General features: G+C 35.0%; 1 protein-coding gene and 1 pseudogene across 2 annotated transcripts; one reads left to right on the forward strand and one right to left on the reverse strand.

Annotated features, from left to right (window-relative positions):
• The first annotated feature begins 11,578 nt into the window (after positions 1 to 11,578).
• Positions 11,579 to 15,141, forward strand: LOC143535789 (protein FAR1-RELATED SEQUENCE 5-like). Its single transcript, XM_077029938.1, has 2 exons — positions 11,579 to 14,061; positions 14,699 to 15,141. Exons 1-2 carry the CDS (start codon positions 11,875 to 11,877, stop codon positions 14,870 to 14,872), a joined length of 2,361 nt encoding a protein of 786 aa, XP_076886053.1. The 5' UTR covers positions 11,579 to 11,874; the 3' UTR covers positions 14,873 to 15,141.
• A 1,539-nt stretch (positions 15,142 to 16,680) lies between these two features.
• LOC143535770 (protein sym-1-like) lies at positions 16,681 to 20,078 on the reverse strand (annotated as a pseudogene). Its single transcript, XR_013135762.1, has 6 exons — positions 19,834 to 20,078; positions 18,555 to 18,707; positions 18,334 to 18,466; positions 18,207 to 18,246; positions 17,145 to 17,278; positions 16,681 to 17,070 (listed from the first exon to the last, which is right to left on the reverse strand). The product of XR_013135762.1 is annotated as a protein sym-1-like (transcript).
• Positions 20,079 to 26,281: the final 6,203 nt, after the last annotated feature.

The raw sequence follows: 26,281 nt of genomic DNA on the forward strand, positions 1-26,281 counted from the left end.
TATTAAAAATGCGATCAAATAGTTACTAAATATTATCAAATCGGAATGCCAAAGAAATTAAGAGTTCCAAATGAACAAGATAACTAATAGGGTTTATAATCAGTGGCAGATCCAAAAAAATTTTTTACAGGGTTGGAAAAGTTTTTAGTCGGTATTCAGGTGACCATCGCTACATAATTTTTTTCCACCCGTTTCGACCGCCCATGTCAAGTAATCGGTATATAAATATTTGGTCCGGTTGGGCCTCTCCTATCGGCTATAATTGGGTCGGCTCGAGTAATATAGAAAAAAGATAATCAAACAAAAAAAATACGTGAAACTTCATTAGAAATTCATAAATAAAATGTCACGTCAAAAATTGTTCTTTACGAGTTTTATTTTTTGAAGCTTAACAAAAATATCATATAGTACACGTGTCTTTTTCAATAAAACAAATACAACTATTGTTTAAATTCTTATCACCCATATTATTACGCAAATCAGACTTCACGGAAAAGTATTTTCAATGTTTGCGGTTGCGACGGGTAATACAAGAGCTAGCCTCAATAAACGATAAACCAATAGAAATGAAGTTGGTGAGCAAACCAACGTATGTAGGAAGTCGAAACATTTTCTTTGAAGATTAAAGCACTTATAATCCGTTGAACTCACTTAACAAATTACTTGCTTCATTGGAACCTTTTTTTAATAAGTTAGATGTATATACGGTTGAGAGTTTTGGGCTTGGACTTAAAACTTAGGAATAGATTGATTGAGTATTTGGGCTTAAATTTGTTTCAGTTAAACTCAAATTTAGTATTTATATACATTTATATAATTATAAATGTAAATTTGTAAGTTTATTTTTTATTATGGCCGGTCTCGAAATTTCATGAGAGTCGTTCTCGAATTTTCACATGGTCTTTTTGTCGTTCACGAAATTCCACAGGGGTCGACGTCAACTTCACAGGGTCAATCGAGATTTTAACACATACATACTACTAAAATTTTTTTCTCACAGGGGTCGACCGACCCCCGGCTCTAAATATAGATACGCCCATGTTTATAATCAATCGAACCAGATAGCAAAGAAAAGGGGTAAGAATTCATACCTTGTTTGTTGGTTAAGTTGTCTTACACAAATAATTGATATACATTACGCTTAATTAACCTACATCGCAATCATTTATCTCATAAGGTTGTGTCTGCAGTCATATATTTTAACTTTACCCATCTCAGGTCAAGTTATTCTACAAAGGGAAACAAAAATGAGAATGATGAGAAACCATAATTAATTGACATGTGTCAAGTATGAACCAAAGGAAAAAAATGTATTAAAGTAATATTGCACATTTTCTCTCTCCACATGCAAGTCACATGTTAATCCCCCGTCAACGTTTATAACTTTTTCATATAATATTTTTTTAAAAAATAAAATTCACCATAATAAAAAGCGTTTTTTTACCTTTATTACGAGGATAATTTTGTTATTTAAGAATAAAAAATAATTTACCTCATTGTGTCTTTTTGCTTACGATTGTCTCTTTTTTCGTCATTGTGTCTTTCAACTGATCATTGGGTTTTTTCGCCATTGTGTCTTTCAACTAATAATTGCGTTTTTTTTAAATACTAATAACACCGTTGTGTAATAATATATATATATATATATATATATATATATATATATATATATAAATAATGAAAAATACCAACAAATTATCTAATACATAAAACATAATGATGAATACATATTACACAATAACCTGAAACGTAAGACACAATGCTAAATATATATAACACAATGGCCTGAAACGTAAGACACAATGGTAAATACATATAACACAATGACCTGAACGTAAAACACAATGGAATCTACATATTACACAATGGCTTGAACGTAATACACAATCAACATAATACTATTTTTTTTCAAATTAAGTGAATATTGAGCGTAATGACTAAAACACAAATATAAGTACAAAGCAAACCCTTGAGCACAAAGACACACTGACGTAATCTTTGTTTTAATTTTTATCTTTAATATGAGTATCATTTGAAAAACACAATGGTCAAAATATATAACACAATGCATAGAAAAACTCAATTAAAAAACACAATGGACAACCAAATAACACAATATAAAAAAACCCATCAACTTTTTTTTTATTTTTATATAACAAAATGATATTCATATTAAAGATAAAAAAACGTTCGTTATTATGGTAAAAAAATTCTAAAAAAATGTCGTATGAAAAATTTATAGACGTTTTAAAATGATGGAGGAATTGACGTGTGCGTTGCATGTAGAGAGAAAAAGTCATCATAAGTGGGTTAATAACTTCGTGTCATTTTCATCAATTTTATTCAATTTTTATTCTTAAATTAATCCTCACCATCCAAATTCAAGATCAATGGATTAGATTCCTTCTCACCCTTCTCATTTTTGTTGTCCTTTGTATTTTAACTTTACCCATCTTTAATATATATATATATATATATGTATGTATATATATATATATGTGTATATATGTATATATATGTAAGGTTTATATATGTATAATATGATCTTAATATGAGAACTAGGAAACAATATCAATCTATCAAAAATAAGAACGTAAGATTCAATACCAACTACAATATCAATAATAACAACCCTCAAAATAAGCAAAAAAGAAAAGTGAAGAAAATAAAAGAAGTAAATTTCATCCCATATTGGTGGAGAAAATAAAATGAAATTCTTCCACCTTGGTATAAAAAAAAGAGTGAGTTCTTTTCTACATCGCTATATTATAAAACTAGTAAGCTATTTATAAAAAGGCTAGCTTACATAATAATATTTTATAAGATAAATCACACTCAATGGTCTTAGAAAAGGGTGCGAAGCACCCGACACGCATGGGCACGTGCGAAGTGCGATGGTTGCAATGTGGCGCTTTGATGACCCACTTTGCACTTCGGCTGCAAGCCGTTTGAGAGCCGCCTTATGTCACAGCCCCCGATCCCTATACCCTGTGAGGGGAGCCGTGAACATTGATTGGTGGTATCGGTGTTTATTAAATTATTTTGAATCGGAAAATTCCATCAGCACCGTAGTTAGGAAAAATGATCAGAGTTATAAAAACACCATGATTATTATTATGATAAAACGGGAATTTAATCCCTTTTGATACAAACATAAGTTTTATAGGGTTAAACCCTAATTTACAAAACACGTTTCTTTATTCTGGTGACAAGCCACTTCTTTAAGCTGGAAGCCCGCAGGCATCATTCCTTTGTCTTTAACAAGTCACCTGAAACATGTTTTAAAATATTTGATCAGCAAGAAATACTGGTGAGTACATTCATTTTTAAATGACACATTTTACAGTTACAGCATTAAGTTGTTTTTACATCTGACTGCTTACAAATTACCGAAAGGTACTTGTCACTCGACCGTATCTATGTGGTCATATTACTTATTGGCTAACACTTGTCCAATAAGTAACGTGTAATAGCCCAGTGGGCAAGCCTTGTATACAAAACCCCACAATACCAGTAGTAACCATCCCGTAAGTCTACAGAGACTTAATCACTGCAATGTATTTAAAATACTTTAAAAATATATTTTAAAACATTTAGAACATTTGCCATGAGTTTTATAGGTTTTGAAATTATCATGCCAATGTCGGAAAAATAGTGGTCTCACGCAAATGTGAGTTGTACAAAAACTCGAATGTCTCACCTTGCAAGTTTATATATTAAAGAACACCTCCTGATATTAAGCACCTAGGATAAACACAATGTAGTATAACTAGATTAGTATAAAACCAATAATCATAACGATAATCACGAGAGTAGAAACTTTACACGATGGCACAATGTCATACCTTAACAGGCAGAGCTTTTGGATTCGCGTTTAAGTTTCTTTCGATCGGATAGGATATCGCTACGATAACTCGGGTATTATACTTATAATATACTTTATATGTGTGTGTATTCAGAGAAAGAAAGAATTTTGAGCGAATTCTGAATGTCTCGTCACCTTTCTATTTATAGCAATTTTCGGACCCCATCGCGGTACGCGATTGTAACATCCCGAAATTTCCAAAATGATATTATTTATATTACTTAATAATAGAGGGAAAGTTTACTCGGATTATCGGGAAATAAATAAATAGAGTAGGAGTTAGTATGGGTCGGGCTAGTGTTGGGTAATGGATATGGGTTATGGACTTGGGTTATGAAAGAAGGAAGGAGAGTCCATGGGCTTAAGCCCATGATCCCTAAATATAAATACCATTAACCACCATTTAATCCTCATTCTCACCTATTCCATACACACACACCCAAAACACACACGACCCGAACCAAGATCCGAAGGCGAAAACCCGAGCTTGTTGGTGCTGGAACGTCGTGACGGACCAAAACAACATCAAGGCTTAACCGTGTTCGTAGTTCGACTCGTTCAAGGTACGTTTATAGTTAGAAATCGTTCGTATAGGTTCGGTTTGATTTGAGAAATGATAGATCTGAGTTTGTATGGTAAAAACGAATCCAACAAAGCTAATCTTACTGAAAATGGTTATGATTTGATGGGTTAATCGATTGATAAAAAGAACCCGTAAACTATATGCCTAAATCGCACCCTTTAAACATCGATGTTAGGTCGATTTGATGGTTGGGGTTTGTAGGCGCTGGTCAGACGATCCCGTGGGTACCTAAATCGAGTTATTTGGTTAAGAAACGAAGGTGATTAAGGGATTTAAGAACGAACAGTAGCTGCAGACGACAACTTCGCCTGCAAGCTAAGTTCGCCTGATGAACTTCGCCTGCAAGCTAAGTTCGCCTGATGATAACTTCGCCTGCAAGCTAAGTTCGCCTGATGACAACTTCGCCCAAAGCTAAGTTCGCCTGATGACAACTTCGCCTAAAGCCAAGTTCGCCTGATGACAACTTCGCCTAAAGCCAAGTTCGCCTGATGACAACTTCGCCTAAAGCCAAGTTCGCCTGATGACAACTTCGCCTAAAGCTAAGTTCGCCTAAGGTTTAACTTCGCCTAAAGCTAAGTTCGCCTAAGGTTTAACTTCGCCTAAAGTCAAGTTCGATTAGAGAATAGATTAAAACAATAAGTAAAAGTAAGCTAATACTAGGCCACCAGATTAGATCAGGCGAGTATTGATACGTGTAACTTATACAGTTAGCCGAGCTCAGTTAAAGAAAGGATTTACAACTATCAGAGGAAGAAGCAGAGTTCAGGTGAGTTTCTATCCCCATTCCTTGTTATGTTTTCAGGGCTGTGTGCATACTCGATGTGAAGTGTGAATACACTTACCTTAAGTGGTAAGTGTATGCTATAGATGTTATACGAGGTATATATTTTATAATGCTTGGCGGTACGTGAACGATCTTCGGATATTGCACGTATCGCCAAGGATAGTAAATTCCAAGTGGTTGATAGTGTGCACGAATGTTATGATGTGACTGGTTTATTACGTAAATACCGAACTGATATGAAGTGTGATATAGGCAGGTAGAGGTAGAGTGTGTTAAAAGTGGCAAGAGTCTAGCAAGGGTGTTAGTGGCATAACGTGAGCGCGTGATAGGGAAAGCCTGTACGTGCCATCGTTATTATGTGTGTATGATTGTTGATGTGACATGCTTATTATGTAAATGATATGAAGCGTGTTGTAGACAAGTAGAGGTAGAACGTGTTAGAAGTGGCAAGAGTCTAGTAAGAGTGTTAGTGGCATAACGATAGTACGTGGTAGGGTAAGCCTATAAGTGCCTTCGTTATTAAAGTGGCATAACGTTTTACATTATTAAAGTGGCAAAGTGGCATAACGTTTACGTTATTAAAGTGGCAAAGTGGCATAACGTTATACGTTATTAAAGTGGCAAAGTGGCATAACGTTTTACGTTATTAAAGTGGCAAAGTGGCATAACGTAATACGTTATTAAGTGGCAAAGTGGCATAACGTTATACGTTATTAAAGTGGCAAAGTGGCAAGGTGGTAGGTGTAAATAAGAGGCTAAGTGGTAAGTTAAGCAGGTTAGATGCGAAAGTGTGAATACACTTACCTTAAGTGGTAAGTGTATAGATGTTATACAAGTAGCTATTATGTAATGCTTGTCGGTACGTGAACGATCTTCGGATATTGCACGTATCGTCAAGGAGAGTGATTGTCAAGTGGTTGTTAGTGTGTATGTATTCTATGATGCGACTTGCTTATTATGTAAATATTGTATTGGTATATGGAGTGCTGTAGACAAGTAGAGGTAGAGTGTGATAGAAGTGGCAGAGTCTAGTAAGAGTGTTAGTGGCATGACGATAGTACGTGGTAGGGTAAGCCTATACGTGACTTCGTTATTAAGGTGGCATCAAGTGGCATAAAGTGGCATAAGTGGCTAAGCTGTAGGGGTAATTAAGAGGCTAAGCTATAGGGGTAATTAAGTGGTTAAACAGTGGCATGTTAGACAGTGGACTATGTGTCTTCGGATACGTATATATTGTATGAAGTGGTTGTATGATAAGTTGCTTGATTAACTAGAACTCACTCAGCGTAGCTGACTTTTAGTATGCACGCAGGAGAGTAGGATGAGGCAGCTCGCTTGAGGAGACACGTGGCACTGAATAAGAGGCTGGCATCGAAAGACTCAAGACGTTTAAGTTTAATGTTTCGTTTATTTTGAAAGACAAAATGATGTTTTAAGACAAGACGTGTTTTGTTATGAAATGTTTTATGAAAGTTTTTAAATTCCGCGAATGTTTTAATTAACTCTGATATTTAGAACTGCGTTTATGAGTAAATCCAACGCTAAAGTAGGGCCACCGGTGACGGGGCCTTACAGCAATGGCCATAAATAGAAAGCCATCGCGTAGCGCGAAGAAGCATATAGCTATGTCGAGTCAACCCTAGGCCTGCTACATGGCACGCCACGTGGCAGGCTACGTGTCCACTGCGTAACCTCCACGTCGCGGTGCGCGATGGGTAATCTGAACCCGTCGCGTATCGCGATGGAAGGATATATATATATTTTTTTTAATTTTATTTTTCTTAATTCCTAACAAAAATACTAAGGCGTCCCTTAAGCGGCTCGCGGCGATGCGAGCGTGCAAAGTGCGTCATCAAAGCGCCACATTGTGTAATATGGCTTGCTTGATTCATTACAATCACCTTTTGAATCATACATTTTAGCTGGCTTGTGACCTTCTTTACAACATGTAAAGTAATTAGTCTTTAATACACCACCATGCATGTAAGATCCACCTTTACGAGCCCCAAATCCAGCTTTTTTAGCATATTCACAATAAAAATCAAATGCTTGATCAATTGATGAAAACATCATTCCTTTAACAGGTTTGTATGAAGAAGCAACTTCAGGAATGATATCAACCCCTTGACCTTCAACCAAAACACTTGAATCATCTACACAAAACATCAATATAAAAAATCTAATCCAAATACGCTCCAAACACGCTCAAAAATTATAATCAAACCATTTTAACAATCCTAATATTAACACGCTCATAAGACGCTCATATTATACAACATTATAATCAGCTCATAATCAGATATAGTAACACGCTCATGATACATTCGTATTATGAAACATCAAAAAACAAAGACAGTCCTAATATGAACACGCTCGTAACACGCCCACAAACTAGACTAATCAATTATCATGAGATTACTGCCACCCGTCGATTATAAACATAGTATACCAAATTTAAATAACGAATCAAAAAGACAATCGTACCATTCTCGCTTAAAAATACAGGGGATCTCCTCAACCACTTTCAACTGAATGATAAGTGTAGATCGACGCTTGATGTTGTCACGTACGGTTTTGTATGATAGGGATTAGCGTATTCCATTTTTTCTCTATAAAACTAATTTTTCATACTAGTATAAAACCCGCGCGGTGTTGCGGCAGTGAAAATTTGTAACGCGATATTTTTTTTTGTTAATTTATCAATCATCTCGTGATATAGTATATAGTATTTATGTTAGTTTTCTTTTACGTGTAATATTTTACAAAAGTTTATTATGTTAATTGTTTTATATTTCTTATTTAAGTTTTCGAGTTATTAGCATCAATGCGCTCTATCTATATCATAAGTCTTACATATTATGTCTAATAAGGGTTAATTTAACATTTAAGTTATCATCTACTTCCAAAAACAATTGTTTCAGTGCAATAAACTAAACACAAATAAAAAAATATGAGTCACAAACATAATAATTGAACAATAAAATTCGTGTGTTACCACTTGCATTGTGATGAGATCAGATTTAGTCATAGACTTTCCACATCTTACTTACGTCTTATACATTATTCGACCACCATTCTTCATCGTCATTATTGTTATAAAAAGAGTTACAAGGTTAGGTCACGTCAATGTTTGGTGTCGTAAGCACGCCATTGATCCATGTGGCTAGACATGGTTAGGTCACGTCAACTTTTTTTTTTGTTCTAAATATTATCATTTGTTGTATTTATGGTTGAACTCGCATTTTTGCAACTGTAACACACGGTTTTTGTTTTTCTAATGCCATCCCTGCTGATCGGTCGGGTACGCATCGGTTCGCAACATGTTTGTTATTTTTTTTTATTTTTGGGTTCTTATGGGTTTGTTGATTAATTTATTTTTTGGTTTAAATTCGGTGTCGTAACCTGATACCAACTGGATTTGTGTAGGTTTGCCATCGAAACACAAGTTTTTGTTTGATTTTTTAAAGTTTTTGTTTGTAGTTGTAACATAACTAAGATTGATTTATACCTGTATATATTTTTTTAATAGTTTACCATCATTAAATATTGAGAAAATGATTGTTTTCGTCCCTGCGGTTGCAGGGCGGAATCACACTGAGTCCCCAAAAATATTTTGAACTATTTGAATCCATGTGGTACCAAACGTGACCCAAACGAGTCCTTCTGTTATCTTTTTGTTAACAACACTGTTAAAATGAGGGGTAATATAGTCCTTTCAACATATTACATAAAAATAATATATATTTTAAATTACAAATATAATTAAAATAATAAGTTTGAGTCCATGACCAGCTCATCTTCCCTCACCATCAACCATAGTCCCATTACCAGTACCATCACCACCACCCACAAGCCACTACCAACTCATCTTACATCTCCATCAATGAAAATAAGATGGAAAAATTGATAAATCAAAGAAGTTAGGGTTCCGTCACCTCCTCTCCCGTCATCTGAGCATGGAACCTCACCATACGCCACCTGAGAAGCGAAGTTACTCCCCGAAATCTGGTTATGGGCGGAACCCTAGCTCAGTCATCGTCGTTGCTGCTTCTTTCCTAAAAAATGTCTTCTGATCTGGCGAGCAAGGCGGAACCCTAGCCGCCGCCGCTACGTAGGTTGCCACCATACTCGGTTTGCTGTCACGAAAGTCCGTTCGCTGTCGCCACCATACAACGGTTGGATTTCCGGTCCAGATCTGGACCGACAACCACCACCAAGGCCGGTTTTGTTCTGGTTAAAAAGTGAGCACTGATTTAAGGAACGAGGATTACCGGTTCTAAACTTTTATGACCGATTATGCCTTTGCTAGATATGTCGCCGGAAATCGAAGGGTCGCCGGAATTCATTTTAGATGGTGAATGTCATCTTCCATTGTTAGATGTAAAATGGATCTTTTTTATTTTTATTTTAAATATGTATTAATTTTGGGTTATAGGTTGAAAAGACTACATTACCCCTCATTTTAACAATGTTGTTAACGGAAAGATAATGGAAGGACTTGTTTGGGTCACTTTTGGTAGCACATGGGTTCAACAAGTTCAAAAAAAAAACTTCCGAAAGATTAAATATAAAAAAAAAGTTTAAATTACACCCTAAAAAAACTTGTACATTGATGCAACGATGACTTGTACATTATAATCCACACCTTGATATTCAACATAATTTATGTCGAAACGTCAAAAAAATATATAAACTTGTCAAATACATTAATAAACTTAAGGGGGTGGAAAGGTAACTATAATATAAATTCACAAACGCTTAATATAGTTGAGGAGTGAAATATCTAATTATAATTAAAAAAAATGAACGTGTCATGGGGCATTGGTTTAAAGACCCTCTTAACCATCTTAAGACATGCAACAAATGTGATATAATAAGCAATCAAAGTTGGAACTCTTAAAAATTAAGAGGTAATTGAGATTTTCTTTATATATAGTATATATCCGATAAAAAAAATTGTCATGAATTATAAAAGTATTTCAATTGGCTTGAAATATTTGATTGTTTAACAATCATGGTTGCAAAAATCGCGCATAGGCGCCGGGTACTCAACAAGTAATCCTCGAGTAATCCCCGTCTAGGCCGAGTTCTCGCCATCCCCGAGTACTCTTTGATTAAGGTCGAGGTACTCCCAACTCCCCAGTTGACCGCATAGATTTCGCTTAGCGATTGTTGCAACCTTGTTTAACATGTTACTAAATCATTATATATCACCCGTATTCCCAAAACATTAACCATGTCGACTTATAACCCATCAACCTGATTTAGAGGTGTACACGGTTTGGGTTAAATTGTGAAACCGTCTAAACTGGTTATTGGTTTTGGTTTGACAGTCGGCTTTTAGCTCTAGTTTTTTGTTGGTCAGTTTCAAGATTTGCAAACCGTAACGAACGGTTTAGTCTGGTTTGTGATTTACACCGAAAATCAATTATATAAAACCAGACTAGACCATTCAATTAGGATATTTAGCCTTTTGAAAATATTACATATATTTATATTATACTTGATAATCCAAAGGCGGGCAGTTACTTATATAGCTTCCATTTTTCACGTGGTTATGGACATATTTTAAATGGGGTGTGACACGTGTTTCTTGACTTCTTCTCTGCTTTAGCACTGTTTTTATCCCATTTATAGTTTTTCATAGGGTTATAAACTAACTGATAGTATCCTCCACTTGTTCACAAATATTTAATAGAAAGATAATTTTTCTTTAAAAACGTCTTATACTAGTAAAGGGTCATGGTACTACTCTTGATTGTCAAGATTAAGGGATTAAGGGCATTTTTAAAGATTGGGTTTAAAAATGCTTATTGACTTATTAGTTTTTAAAAAGCTATTTCGAAAAGCCTTGATTTGAGGCTTTTAGAAAATTGTTTTTTAACTCTTTCAAAAAGCTAAAACAAAAAGGACTTTTGTGATTGCTAAACACATTTTGACTTATTGGCTTTTTGAAAACAACAAAAAGCTAATAAACATTTTTCAAACTCAATCTTAAACATGCTTTAAACTAATGAAGAATTTAGCACCGAGATGGATTAGCTAAATAAAACAATAGTACATACTTCACTGCTGACAACTTGTATAAAAGTTAAAAAATGTGCGAACTATGAAATCGAATCGGAGTCAAACCGTTAGTAACGTTTCGGTTTTGGTTTTCATCGATAAGAAAAAGTGTTACTGGCTGTTTTGGTTTGGGGTTTAAAAACTGTTAAAATCGGACCAAGAATGTCCCCTTGTCTATGTAGGGTTCGTTTCTTGCTTTGTTTACGGGGAAAACAAACAGGAAAAGTAAAAAACTTTTATAATCAAAAAAGGATCCACGAATTTGAGCAGGAGTAAGTTATTAACCACCGATTCCAGAACCGATTTCGTTGTTAATAAATTAATCACATATTGTTTTCCGGTACTTTAACCCTAATTAATTACTATTACTATCTTCAATTCCTCATTGCTCAATCCAAATCCAAATCCAAATCCAATTGTTTTGTTTTTACAATAGTTCAATCATGCCGTTGATCCTCTCTCCAAACCTTAGTTTTCAGCGTGATTTTTACTTTTTATTTCAAGACCTCAATTACAAGTAAGTAATAATAACTTATTACATTTACAATTGGTTTTATATTGAGCCCTAGATTTCACATGGAAAACGAGTTCATCGAATTCGATATAGGATTAGGCGTCGGCGGAGATGACTCTGTCACTATTATCGATGATGATGACATGGCTGATGACTCTCCCAATATGGAAACAACCATCACTGGTACTGCCAGCGGAAGTGGCGGTTTCTTCATCGACAGTTTGCCTTACGTCCCTCGCTTTGACCTGGAACTCGAGCCCTACGAAGGCATGGAGTTCGAGTCTGAAGAGGCCGCCAAGGGTTTTTATAACTCGTATGCGCGTCGTGTAGGATTCAGCACGCGTGTTAGTTCCTCTCGTAGGTCTAGAAAGGACGGTGCGATTATACAACGGTCATTCGTTTGTGCCAAGGAAGGGTTTCGGAACCTAAACGAGAAGCCGACCAAGTATAGAGAGATTAAACGCCCGCGCACGGTCACGCGAGTTGGTTGTAAAGCGTCAATGTCTGTGAAGATTCAAGATTCGGGGAAATGGGTCGTCTCGACGTTTGTCAAAGAACATAATCATGAGTTGGTTCCGCCTGACCAGGTGCATTGCCTACGGTCGCATCGACAAATCTCGGGTCCTGCCAAGACTCTGATAGATACCTTGCAGGCTGCTGGGATGGGGCCCAGAAGGATAATGTCAGCTCTGATTAAAGAGTATGGTGGGATCAGTAAAGTAGGGTTTACAGAGGTTGATTGTAGGAATTACATGAGGAATAACCGTCAAAGGAGTTTAGAAGGTGACATACAAGTTCTTATTGATTATTTAAGGCAAATGCAAGCTGATAATCCGTCATTTTTTTATGCTGTTCAAGGGGATGATGAACAATTCACGGGTAATGTTTTCTGGGCTGATAGTAAAGTGAGAGAAAACTACACTTATTTTGGAGATACTGTCACATTTGACACTACTTACAGATCAAACAGGTATCGTTTGCCTTTTGCACCGTTTACTGGGATTAACCATCATGGGCAGCCTCTGTTATTTGGCTGTGCTTTTCTGTTGAACGAATCCGAGTCCTCGTTTATATGGCTGTTTAAAACATGGGGTTCAGCAATGTCGGGCCGGTCCCCAGTGTCAATCACTACAGATCATGACACTGTTATACAGTCAGCAATCATGCATGTTTTTCCGGACACGCGTCATCGGTTCTGCAAGTGGCACATCTTCAAGAAGTGCCAGGAGAAGCTATCCCATGTGTTTCTTCAGTACCCGAATTTTGAGGCGGACTTTCATAAATGTGTGAATTTATCCGACTCGGTTGAAGAATTTGAAGCATGTTGGTTGCCTCTTGTTGATAAGTATGATCTTAGGGATCATGAGTGGCTTCAAGCAATATATTCCTCACGCAGACAGTGGGTCCCGGTATATTTGCGTGACACATTCTTTGCTGAAATGTCCATAACGCAACGCAGCGATAGCATGAACTCTTATTTTGATGGATATATTAACGCGTCAACTACTTTAAACCAGTTTGTTAAGTTGTATGAGAAAGCATTAGAGAGCCGTAATGAGAAAGAAGTTAAAGCGGATTATGATACAATGAACACACTCCCTCCTTTGCGGACCCCATCCCCGATGGAGAAGCAGGCATCTGAACTTTACACAAGAAAGATATTTATGAGGTTTCAAGAAGAGTTAGTTGGGACACTTACTTTAACGGCATCAAAAGTTGAGGATGATGGTGAGGTCACAACTTATCACGTATCAAAATTTGGGGAAGACAATAAATGTTACCGTGTCTGCTTCAATGTTCTAGAAATGAGAGCTACTTGCAGCTGCTGTATGTTTGAGTTTTCAGGTCTTTTATGCAGACATGTGTTGGCGGTTTTCAGAGTGACGAATGTTCTTACTCTTCCCCTTGGTTATATTCTAAAGAGATGGACTGTGAATGCTAAGAGCAGTGTTGTACTTGAAGAACGAGTTAATGATGCGCTTTCTAGTTATTTGGAGTCGCATACTGTTAGATATAATACACTTAGACACGAGGCGTTTAAGTTTGTGGAAGAAGGGGCTGAGTCTGTTGACTCATACAATTTAGCCATGGCTGCATTGGAAGAGGCTACTAGGAAAGTTGCAATGGCAGTGAAAAACGAAGGGAGAGTTATGGTTAATGGGCGTAGCAGGGAAGATTCTAGAAGTAATGGAACACTGACAAAAAGTAGTGTAAATCACCTTGGAAATTTGGACCAGAATATATCAGAGGTTAGTTTCTTATTATCTTTCCAGTTGCTTGTTGTATATCAAATCTTAAATCCTGCAAGCAGGCTTCTTTTTATTTTTGTTTAGCTTGCATAAGCTTTCTCGATCCTTCTTTTGATCTATGATGTTTTCTTCATATGATGCTAAAAGTAGTTTTCTTTCATTGCTTGAAAAGGAGAATTCTTTGTTTTGCTTATCATTGTTAGAGATTTAAGCGAGTAATTGTGACCCATTTGTGCAGAAATGGTCAATTTAGGGTTATAATTTATTGATAGCAAATTAAATGGGTAAAATTAGAGAGTTAGTTAAAAAGGAAAAAGAATTCGGTTATTCTTTTTCCATGAAAAAAGTTACTCAGTTAAACAGTTTAAATAATGCCCTCAACTGTTTGTAACCTCTTTAATTGCTGTTATTGATGTGATGTAACAATAATTTCGTCACTGTGTATTAAAATTGAATTCTAGGGTTAGCATTACCCGGGAAGATTAACTAGGAATGAATTTGCATTGAACATATAAATGTGTCATTTTATTGTGCAAAATTTATTTTTTTGTATCATATTGAGTTTCTCTTGAATGTGTTCTGGATGTTGGGTAAATACTGCTCATTGTTTATGAATCAGAATCTGTATTTTGCACAGGACGAGAAAGACAGGAAGATTGAACAACTTACCAATGAGTTGGATTGTGCTAGGCGCAAACGTGAAGCTTATAGGACCAATCTGCTTTCAGTATTAAGAGACATTGAAGAACATAAACAGCAGCTGTCACTTAAAGTGCAGCTCATGAAGTATAGCATGAAAGATAGCTTGTGAAGGTTGGTTTTCAACATCTTATAGTTAATTTTTTTCTTAGTACTGGGCACTTTTTGCTGGTTTTTTCTGCCATCAAAGGATTCTTGGATGCCCAACATACATACATGCATACATATATGTATGGATGTATGTATGCAGTATGTATATAATTTTGTTTATCCTCTTTTTTCAACTTTATGAGACGACACTTGTTATATAATACCTGGAACTTAAATTATTTGTTGCGGCTTAATGCCAGAAATAATGAATTAAGGTTCATTTATTATGTTTTTTATTGAACATTGTGTTTTCATTTACTTATGGTGAAGTCTCAAGTTGAATGGAGAGCATGGTTTATGGTCTTTTTGATCACTTACCATGCATTGATTCTCCTTTTAATCAGTACAAGTAATATTCCGTATTAGAGGAGAACAAAAACCCGATTTGTAAGCCGAACCAGTTTGTGCTCAGCACCCGATTTGAGCACCTTTATTTCGAATGATGGAATTGGTAGTGTGTCTAACAATGATGATACGGCTAATAGCATATGAACTTATCTTGTCACACGAAGAAAAAGTATATATCAATCACCTGTTTAAATGTTTTAAGTATATTTAGTTCATATATTATTGTTTTTAATGTTCAACCCAAATAATGTTTTTTTGGAAATCCTTGTGTAAATCCCCCAACGCTATGTTCTTTGATTGTTCAGTGGTGGGGGTGTTTCTATTTTCAATTGTTAAGGATTCTGATTATTGAAATTTCTGAAAAGTTGTTGACGGGGCAATACCTTCGAATAGGCAACTCGAATACAAGACTAAGTAACCGTCTTTTTAGTACAATTACCAGACAAAAGTTGATGCACCCTTTTAAAACTTTCATTTTGGATTGAATCAGAAACATTACATAATGGATAGGCAACTCGAATTATTGAAAAGTGAACGTGAATGGTGTATTTTCTTCTGAAGTCAATTATGCTGATTGTAGTAAAAACAAACCAAGAATGTGAAGGCTTCAAGTGAGAAAAAAATTTTGTCAGAAGTTTTCATTTAATGGGGAGTGAATTCATCTGTAGTGTTTTCATTAATTTGTTGAAGATCATGAGAATGCACCCAACGTGTTATCTAAGTGGTAAAATGAGGTCTGAATACTCATCCGCCTAAGGCTCAAATCAGATCTCAAGTGTTGTTGCACAAGCACAATACGGGAGACCAAAGTTGACAAGTTGGTTAAGTATTGTAGCTGCAGGTGGAGTCTCCAACTTTTAGCGAGTCTAGATTGAGTCTGCAGCTTAAACATATTTGCTTTTGTCTAGCTTTTGAATTTAAAGGAGTTTATGATTCACTATATAGTCTATATGTGTAGCTTGGGCATTCAGTTTCCTTTAGTCAAAGCTGAATATCATGGCCTACTATCGATGATGATGATACAAACTTATACAATGGACAACTCAGATTCAGTGATCCAGAAGCTAATAAAGTTGGTAAGTCCTAAAAGCAAGACAGTTATTGATTCAGCTTTTACATGCAAGTACATCTTAATCTTTTATGCTCTATTTAGAGTATTCGGTTTTAAATCATCACATACATTTATTAAAACTGGTCCAAAACTTTCTGCTTGATTTTCTACTCTCTCATAAAAATTAAAATAAAATGAACCTTGCAACTTGAAGAAAATAACAATCAAATGATCTTGCTACGTTTCTAACGTACAAATACATCAACGATGTTATTTTCTCACTAATTATGCTAGGTAATCATTCATAATAAAACGAATTTCATAACCTAAACCATAGGTATGAAAGTAGTTTGTATGTAACTTTTAGAAACAAATATGCATTTTCCTTTTCCTTTTAGTGAAAGATCGTTTCAAAGTTATTGTAGCAACCAGGAGGCGTCCCGTCACATATTTTAGTTGTGCATGGAGGTCACTACATGATCCTTCAGATATTTGCACTCACATGGGATTATTTATCATATGAGACGCTTCTAACCAAGCAATGCCACGTCACATTTAAGTCTTTTTGTATCACTATGTCACGACTAAAATTGATTCAGACACCCAAGTAAGCTCTGGAAAATATATTTCATTCGTTTGTTGGTGTGAAAACTTGGCTTTTCCAAAAACATTAAAAAATGAAATGTGATGGTCAAAACATCCAAAGAGTCAGTCAAGCAAGATGAATATAACCCTTTGAGTCTGAGCCTCCAACCGCTCACCTGATGAAAACGAGTGAATCAATAAATCTCGATTGACTGAACTTATAAGATTTGGTTCTTGTTAAGCAAAATAACTGTTGATAATGGAGCAGAAGATATTATCTTCCAGGGACAAAAGTTTCACTTGCTTATAGTAGAAGACAAGTAGAAATTCCAGAATATAGAATTCAGGGACATGAACCCAACACGCGCTTGAAGAGGAATAGCCCTGTAACATAACATGCCAAACCACCATTAATCACTCATCCAAGGATCTTTCTGTTTGATACAGACAGAATCCAGTCTGAACAGAATTTATACGCATGAGATTAACCGTGCAGAAAAAAAAATCCATTATTTATTATTAAATAATTTAACATATGGATCCAAAAAGGTCCACTAAAGTAACTAGAATTTTTAACAGTGAATGATACCAAGATTTAACATATGGGTGCATTGATACCAAGATTTGGGGATTTTAAGTGACTGAGAAAAAGTGAATGTGTCTGTATAAATCTAAAATGTATTAGTTAAAAAAGCATAAGTCGTTTCACAATTCATATTTTAAGATGTCAATTTCAAGCAATCTACTTATGAATGAGTCAGTTCAGGTTATATATTTATCTTTAAAGGGTTAAAAAGGTAAAATAAAAGAAAAGACAGGTTAGAAGAAAATGCATAAACAAATTGAAAGTCACCTAAAACATCTTAAATCGATTAGAGAAAAAAAATTATTAATGAACTAATATTTATTTTGGTAAATCAAATTTGACACACCAATTATATAATTGTTTTCAAAAAAAGAAGGAAATAAGCATTTTGACCCTTTACTCATTAAACCCCGACTCAAACATCGCAATTCTATACCAGTCCAAACTAACACCACAAATAATACCTGCATAGTCTTAGTTTTTTTTCTTATGTGACCAAAAAACACAAATTTGTTTGTAATGTTAGCTTTTCTATATAAGAACTTTATTTCAGTATTTTGTAAAACAAAAAACCAAAAATCACCCCTTATCCCTGTAAATTTTGGGCACTGCAGAGATTAACTTAACTACACAAAATCAAAACCAAAATTAATGAAGAAACTAAATGAATTCCATTGCTGCTAAAGCCAAGCTCACAGTTATATGCATAGAAAGTGAGAGAGATACCAGAAATTAATCACGCTGACGGGGATCCAGAATCTAAACCCTGCAAAAATTAGATTGACTAAACCAGCTGACATGTGACAACCGTATGTTATTAATAAGATATTGTAATTGTAAGTTAAGTAGTTACCAAAAAGTAATGTAGGAAGAGCGTCTTTCTGATACTTATTAGGAAGCTCTGAAAGCTTCCCTTGCCACAAATTATTCCAAGCAAAAACAACAGCAATAACAGACGGACCAAGTATAATTTGGTTCAATATAACCTGCAAATCAAAATTATAGAAATCATTAAAATAAGAATCACTCTTGATTCATTTATTTATAGAGTAATCAAAGAAAAGCTGTATTGACCTTTGCGATTATGTTCTGTGCTGTCTGTTGTGGCATGCAACGATCAAGATACTGGTACCAGACATAAGAACCAGGTCCATACAAAAGGAACCCATAAGAAGCCATTCGCAGGGCACGGAGCCAATTATGGTCCAGCAGACTCCATGTCACATCCTGATAGAATGCATTACATCCGGTTTTAAATCTCAAAAGCAAATTAATCAAATTACAAATTCAGACGATAGACTGAATTTGTGATGTTGGTAACAGAGTGCCAATATAAACAGATTGTATGCTTTGCATGTATAAATTCAACCTACAAAAGCTTAACACGTATGAAAATAGCTAATCCGGCTACAAATGTATTTCACAGACAAATTATACACAAAAAAAGAACTCTAAATCCACTTGGCATATAAAAATATGTTAACAGTTTCTTAGATTATATAAGCAAAGGTAGAAGTAGAACCACTATGAGTATAGCAAACATAGCTTTTTATTTGAAAAATAATAAACTAACTCTTTCCGTAGTTCGTTTTAGTTTCACAAAGAAGCTTAAATTAAAGAATGATTGTGACAATACAATAGTCAGTAATAATATGAATAGTATTGATGATGATAAAGACGGGTTTAATATTATCCTAGTTACATGGAGAAGCAGTCAAAAAAAGATAACTCATGTATGGACTATATTTTGTGCAAAGTTTTGAACTTTCAACTCATGAATCAAACTAAACATCAAATTTCCATCAAGGGCTTTTCTATGTTTTCAAAGAACAACCATTTATTTAACTTCAGGCTTATCTAAAACAAATTATGAACCCAGAAAAAGGTTTTCAAAATAGGAAATAACAGTTTGAATCTCCTCAACATTTGAAATAAAAGAATCATATAATCATCATAGTGTTATTCAACTTCTAATTTAAACCTACTTCTATAAAAGAAAACATTGATTAATAACAGCACAAGTCAATGCTTACCAACCGGATTTCAAACTCCCACATGACATTTTTAACTTAACCTTTTTAAGGTATGATATCCAAAATTCTATTTTATCAATTATAGTTCATTAAAAAGTAGTGTTTACATCGATACAAACGGCAACCTAGAGTCATAACATTATTATTCATGACCTGCTGGACGCTAGGAAACCAAATGATGTGCGTAATTAGCAAGGGGCTAGTGTTCTCTAATAAAAATTCAAACCATCTATCATCATTAAATTTAATGACTTTAATTACAAACATAGAAGAATATTAAACAAAACTGACGTTGGGTTGAAGGTAATTAAACAACTAACCACGTTAGAATCAGAAGGGTGTTGACTTTGGAGTGATTTGGAGTTGACCCATCTGTCACGAAGCTGAGCAATAGTGTCACCGGTGAGGGCAAGAGTGGCGGCTGGCTTCAATGGGAATAACCATCCGCTTGCATCACCGGAAACATGAGATGATGATTCAGATGAAGATTTGGGTCTTCTTCTCTGTTTCCTCCGTTCATTCCCCATAAGCCGCTGTTAAACCCACCACCACCCAATGAACCCATTATTATTATTATTATTATTATTATTATTATTATTATTTCTGAGGCTCTAACTTGCAGACACAAAGACACTACTTAGGTTGTGTTTGTTTTTGATTAAAGCATCTGCAGGAGGGGTGATGTCTGCAGGCGCGCAGACATCACCCATGAAGACTGTTTGTTTTTTTTAAGATAAGATCTGAAATCAGCTTCTTTTATCTTAAAAAAAAACTAAAAATTATTGCTTCACACATCTTCACCCTACCTGCTCTCCTACTGCCTCCTCTCCAACCATCCAAAAACAACAATAAGCATCCCATAAACTCCGGCCAGATATGATTCACCTCCGTCATCGCCTCCGGCAACTTCATCGTCGCAAAAATCCTCATCACCCCACCGGAAAACTCAGCACTAGCCTCCGGCACTTCAAACGCAATCTTCCCTTCAACAATTGACGAGTAGGAGCTAATATTATACGTCTTCACCGTTATCGATCCGTTGGAACCCTTGAACGCGATAAACGATTGAGCCCCCGCCATTCCGGTCCCGATGGGATTAATCGCCCATGCCACCCATCCATTTCGAATCCGGTGTACAACGGTGAGGAAAACGGGAGAAAGAGTAGGGTCGCCGGAAATACGCCGTTTGAGACGCCGGACACGTCGCCGTCACGGTTGGAGACGGAGGAGACATCTTCTGGCGACGACGAAGACGTTTGTGGCGGTGGTGATTCGAATAGTAACAATGGAGTTTCTTCTACATCGTCTTCTGGAACTCCTTGTACTTCCCTTTCTTGGTGATATTAATGAATTAATAAATAATTTATTAATTAATGTGTTTGTATTTTCAGTTTATGCAGACAGTGTTAACTTATAAAAACAAACAGTCTTATTTTTTCAGCTTACAGAGCTTCAGACCACATCTTCAGCTGCAGACATAAAAACAGATGAAATCAGCTTACAGACAGTTTATGTCTGCAAAAACAAACAGCACCTTAGTAGTGAAGGGGTTTTATACTTTTATTCCTGATTTTTTACTCAGTTTTTGGTGTTTTATTGCTTTCTTTTTGTTATGATTTTATCCATGTTTTTTGAAGACCATTTTTTCAACGTATGATTTTATCTATGTTTTTGGATGACCAATTTTCAAAGCAATTATATACGTTTGTTCCCCAAATAGTCACCTCAATAGTAGTTTGCAATAGTAAACTTTGTACTATAAATATCAACGTATGTAATGGATATATCAACGAAGTTATTGAATCATATATTCTATCTTCTTCAAAGATTACATAAATAATATTGTTACAGATAGTGGTGACTTCTTTATTATATTCAAGTTCTCACATTATCCTAATAATTTTGTTATAGTTAGGGCTAATATTATAACACGTTATCAGCACGAGCCGCTTATATCCTAATCAATAAAGGTAATAGACACAAAGGTATCTACATAAGTATCATAAACACTTCTTTAATTATGTATATTGAAAATATATCTATGCATATACATATACTAAGTAATAACAATAATGTGTATAAACATTGTTATTAAAATTTGATAACCATTCTAATTTTTATATGCACACTAATATATCATTTAAAAGTTAGATTTATTTATACTAACAATTTTATTCTTATTATTATGCAAAATAATTATATATTTTATAAAATAAACTGTATTTATTATCTTATTTATTATCTTACTTTAAAATAATTAATATTATATATATATATACACACACACACATACAAACGGTAATGTTACCGTTATAAAACGGTAATATAGCCGTTGTAAAATGGTTATAAATTTTCACTATAAATAACCAATTATTAACCCCATTTCATTTACAACAAACATTCTTCTTATTAAATTTATCCAAGATAAAGTTTTCAAAATGATTCACCCGGTTTTGCTGTTGGTCACTATAATGCTTATACTACTTCTCATTCTAATTTTTAATCTCCCATCTGAAGATTTCGGCATTTTCTTTTTCTTTTTTATGTTTATAGCTCTACCAATGTATTGTATCTCATTGTTGATTGATATATATGGATTCTAATATTTATCTTATTATTTGCTCTATTATGTTTAGCAACAAAATGTCAAATATAGCAAAACTCGAATTCCCTGCACTCAACATTTCTGGAGAAAACTATATGTCTTGGACAGCAAATGTCAAAAGACATTTAAAATCTATAGATGTGTTAGAAACAATCCAAGAATACAATGATTGCTCTGACCAGGATAAAGCAAGAGCTAATGTTTTCATCCATAAACATATTGATGAATTACTACAGCATGAGTATTTTAATTATGATAACCCATATATGATATGAGAAGATTTGAAAAGCATATTCGGTCATCTAAGGGAAGTTTACTTCCTACTTCTAGAGATGAATGGAACAGTCTTAGGTTCCAAGATTTTAAGAGGGTAAATGATTACACCTCTGCTTTATACCGAATTTGCTCAAAGCTAGAATTTTGTGGGTATCCCGTAACAGAGGAAGAAAAGTTAGAGAAAACTTTCTCCACGTTTCATGCATCAAACATAAACTTGCAAACACATTATCGTTTGCAGAATTTTAGGAGATACTCTGATCTAAATGCATTGCTCCTTGTAGTAGAAAAAAATAATGAATTATTGATGAAAAATCATCAATCTCGTCCCACGAGTTCATTAGCAATACCAGAAGCACATGTTGCTCACAAAAGTTCTCATAAAAATTCTGGTCATAAATGGGAACAAAGTCGAGGACAAGGCCGTGGACGTGGCCGTGGTCATTCTGACAAAAGACATTTTAATGATCGTAAGCTTTCATTCAAATGGAACAATAATTCTTAAGGTCGTGGCCGTGGTCGTAACCAGAGAGCCAATAATTATCATGTCCCACACAATACCAATTCTAACCACCAAAATAAATGGAATGAAGCTGGTAGGTCCGAAAACAATGGCACTTCATGTTTTAGATGTGGAAGTACAAACCACTGGGCAAAGGCTTGTCGCACAGCTCCACATCTATGTGAACTGTACCAAGCCTCCCTAAAAGGAAAAGAGAAAGAAATGAACCATGTTGATAACTTTAATAATATCAATGTTGAGCTGAGCGTTGAAGACTTTGAGGTGGAACTTTGAAACAAAGTTGCTTGACTACTATAATTAGATGCAATTATTAAGTGCGTTCTCATTATCTCTAATTATGTAGTTCCTCTTTCATGTACTACTTGTGTTTTAATTAAATAAAGTTCTTATTAAAATATCATATGTCTTCGTTATACACTTATTATTTTTCTTAATATTTTTCAAGATTTAAAATGAAAATCACCGGAGCACAAGATCAAACAAATGAAGAAGATATATGTATAGCGGATAGTGGAGCCACGCATACTATACTTAGATCTAAAAAATATTTTATAAACTGAAACCAACAAAAGGGATCATCAATACAATATCAGGTCCTACAAACTTGATAGAAGGAGTGGGAAAAGCTAATTTAGCATTACCAAATGGTACAAAGCTCAAAATAGAAAATGCTTTATTTTCCCCGAAATCAATAAGAAATTTGTTGAGTTTCAGAAACATATATCATAATGGATATGATACTCAGTCAATGACTGTTAGTAATGAAAAATATTTTCATATCATAAGCAAAGATCAAATATTGAAAAAATTTCCAATGCTCCATTCTGGTTTGCATTATACATATATAAATGTGCCTCAAGCACATATGGCAGTCAAAGAAAATTGTTACGATTCTGGTATCATAAACTTATGGCATGACAGATTAGGCCATCCAGGATCCACAATGATGAAAAGGATCATTGAAAATACACATGGGCATCCACTGAAAGGTCAAAAGATCCACAAAATAGATAAAATGTCTCAATGTACATCTTGTTCTCTTGGAAAATTAATTACAAGGCCTTCGCCATTAAAAGTCGATAAAGAAACACCAATGTTTCTTGAAAGAATCAAGGTGACATATGTGGACCAATTCATCCACCATGTGGACCATTTAGATACTTCATGGTCTTAATAGACGCATCCAGCAGATGGTCTAATATCTCTTTATTATCGACTCGTAATGTTGCTTTTGCAAAATTTCTTGCTCAAATTATCAAATTACGTGCACATTTTCCGGATTATACCATTAAAAGAGTAAGGCTTGATAATGCGGGAGAATTTACATCACATGCTTTTGATGATTATTGCATGTCTGTGGGGATTGTTGTAGAACACCCTGTTGCTCATGTACACACACAAAATGGCTTAGCCGAGTCGTTGATCAAACGCCTACAGCTAATAGCTAGACCATTAATAATGAGGACAAAACTCCTTGTTTCTATTTGGGGTCATGCAATTATAGATGCTGGATCATTAATCCGTGTGAGACCAAGTGCAAATCATAAATACTCTCCCACACAACTTGTTTCTGGAAATGAGCCAAATATCTCTCATCTTAGAATTTTTGGGTGTGCTGTGTATGTTCCTATTGCACCGCCATAACGCACAAAAATGGGTCCCCAAAGAAGGTTGGGAATATATGTTGGATATGAAACGTCTTCCATCATAAAATACCTTGAACCTTTAACAGGTGATGTATTTACAGCACGTTTTGTTGATTGCCATTTTAACGAGACAATGTTCCCGGCATTAGGGGGAGAAATGAAAAAGCAAGAAAGAGATATATCATGGTGTGTGCCATCATTGTTACACCTAGACCCAAGATCAGAACAAAGTGAGACAGAGGTTCAAAAAATAATACATTTACAAGAAATTGCAAATCAGTTACCTGATGCATTTACTGATATAAACAGGGTCACTAAATCTCATATACCAGCTGCTAATGCTCCAGCTCGAGTTGAGATTCCAAGCAAGCAAAACCATAATAATGCACCTCATGAATCTCAAAAACGTTTCAAACGTGGAAGGCCAATCGGTTCAAAGGATAAAAATCCTCGAAAAAGAAAGGGCTCTGAAAAGGATACTGACCCTAAGGAAGGAATGATCGAAAAAACCTTTCCTCAGGAAAAAATAAATGATATAACATTTCCTCAGGAAGGAATAAATGATTCAAATAAAGAATTGTCAATCAACTATGGTCAATCACATATAATGTGGGATCGAGATGAAATGAAAAATATTGATGATATATTTTCTTATTCTGTGGCAAGTGATATCATGGAAGAAAATGATGACCCTGAACCAAATTCTGTAGATGATTGTAAAAATCGACAAGATTGGAACAAATGGAAAGATGTCATGCAAGCTTAATTAAATTCCCTAAATAATCGAAAGGTTTTTGGACCTATTGTCATTACACCAAAGTCAATGAAACTTGTAGGATATAAATGGGTTTTTGTGAGAAAACGAAATGAGAAAAATGAAGTTACAAGATATAAAGCAAGACTTGTAGCTCAAGGTTTTTCTCAGAGGCCAGGAATTGACTATGAAGAAACGTATTCTCCTGTCATGGATGCTATTACGTTTAGATATTTAATCAGCTTAGCAGTCTCTAAAAATTTAGAGATGCGTCTTATGGATGTTGTCACAGCTTACTTGTATGGATCACTAGATAGTGACATCTATATGAAAATTCCCGAAGGATTTAAACTCCCCGAAGCTATAAGCTCAAAGCCTAAGGAAATGTATTCCATTAAGTTACAAAGATCCTTGTATGGACTGAAACAATCTGGAAGGATGTGGTACAATCGTTTGAGTGATTATTTGATAAGCAAATGATACACAAATAATCTTATTTGTCCATGCGTCTTCATCAAGAAGACAACATCAGGGTATGTGATCATAGCTGTGTATGTTGATGATCTCAATTTAATTGGGACACAAAAAGAAATTAATGAAGCGATTGCTCTTTTAAAGAAAGAATTTGAAATGAAAGACCTTGGAAAAACCAAATATTGTCTTGGTTTACAAATTGAGCATATGCACAATGGAATACTTGTGCATCAGTCAACTTATACTGAGAAACTCTTAAAACGTTTCAATATGGACAAAGCAAACCCTTTAAGCACACCAATAGTTGTTAGATCACTCAATGTTGACAATGATCCATTTCGTCCTTGCGAAGATAATGAAGAGATTCTTGGTCCTGAAGTACCATACCTCAGTGCAATTGGAGCACTTATGTATCTTACTAACTGTACAAGACCTGACATTTCTTTTGCAGTTAACTTATTGGCAAGATTCAGTTCATCCCCTACTAAAA

This window comes from Bidens hawaiensis, unplaced genomic scaffold, assembly GCF_021521415.1.
Source record: "Bidens hawaiensis isolate Kalapana, Puna unplaced genomic scaffold, B.hawaiensis_p1.1 tig00010601_1, whole genome shotgun sequence".
NCBI lineage: Eukaryota > Viridiplantae > Streptophyta > Magnoliopsida > Asterales > Asteraceae > Bidens > Bidens hawaiensis.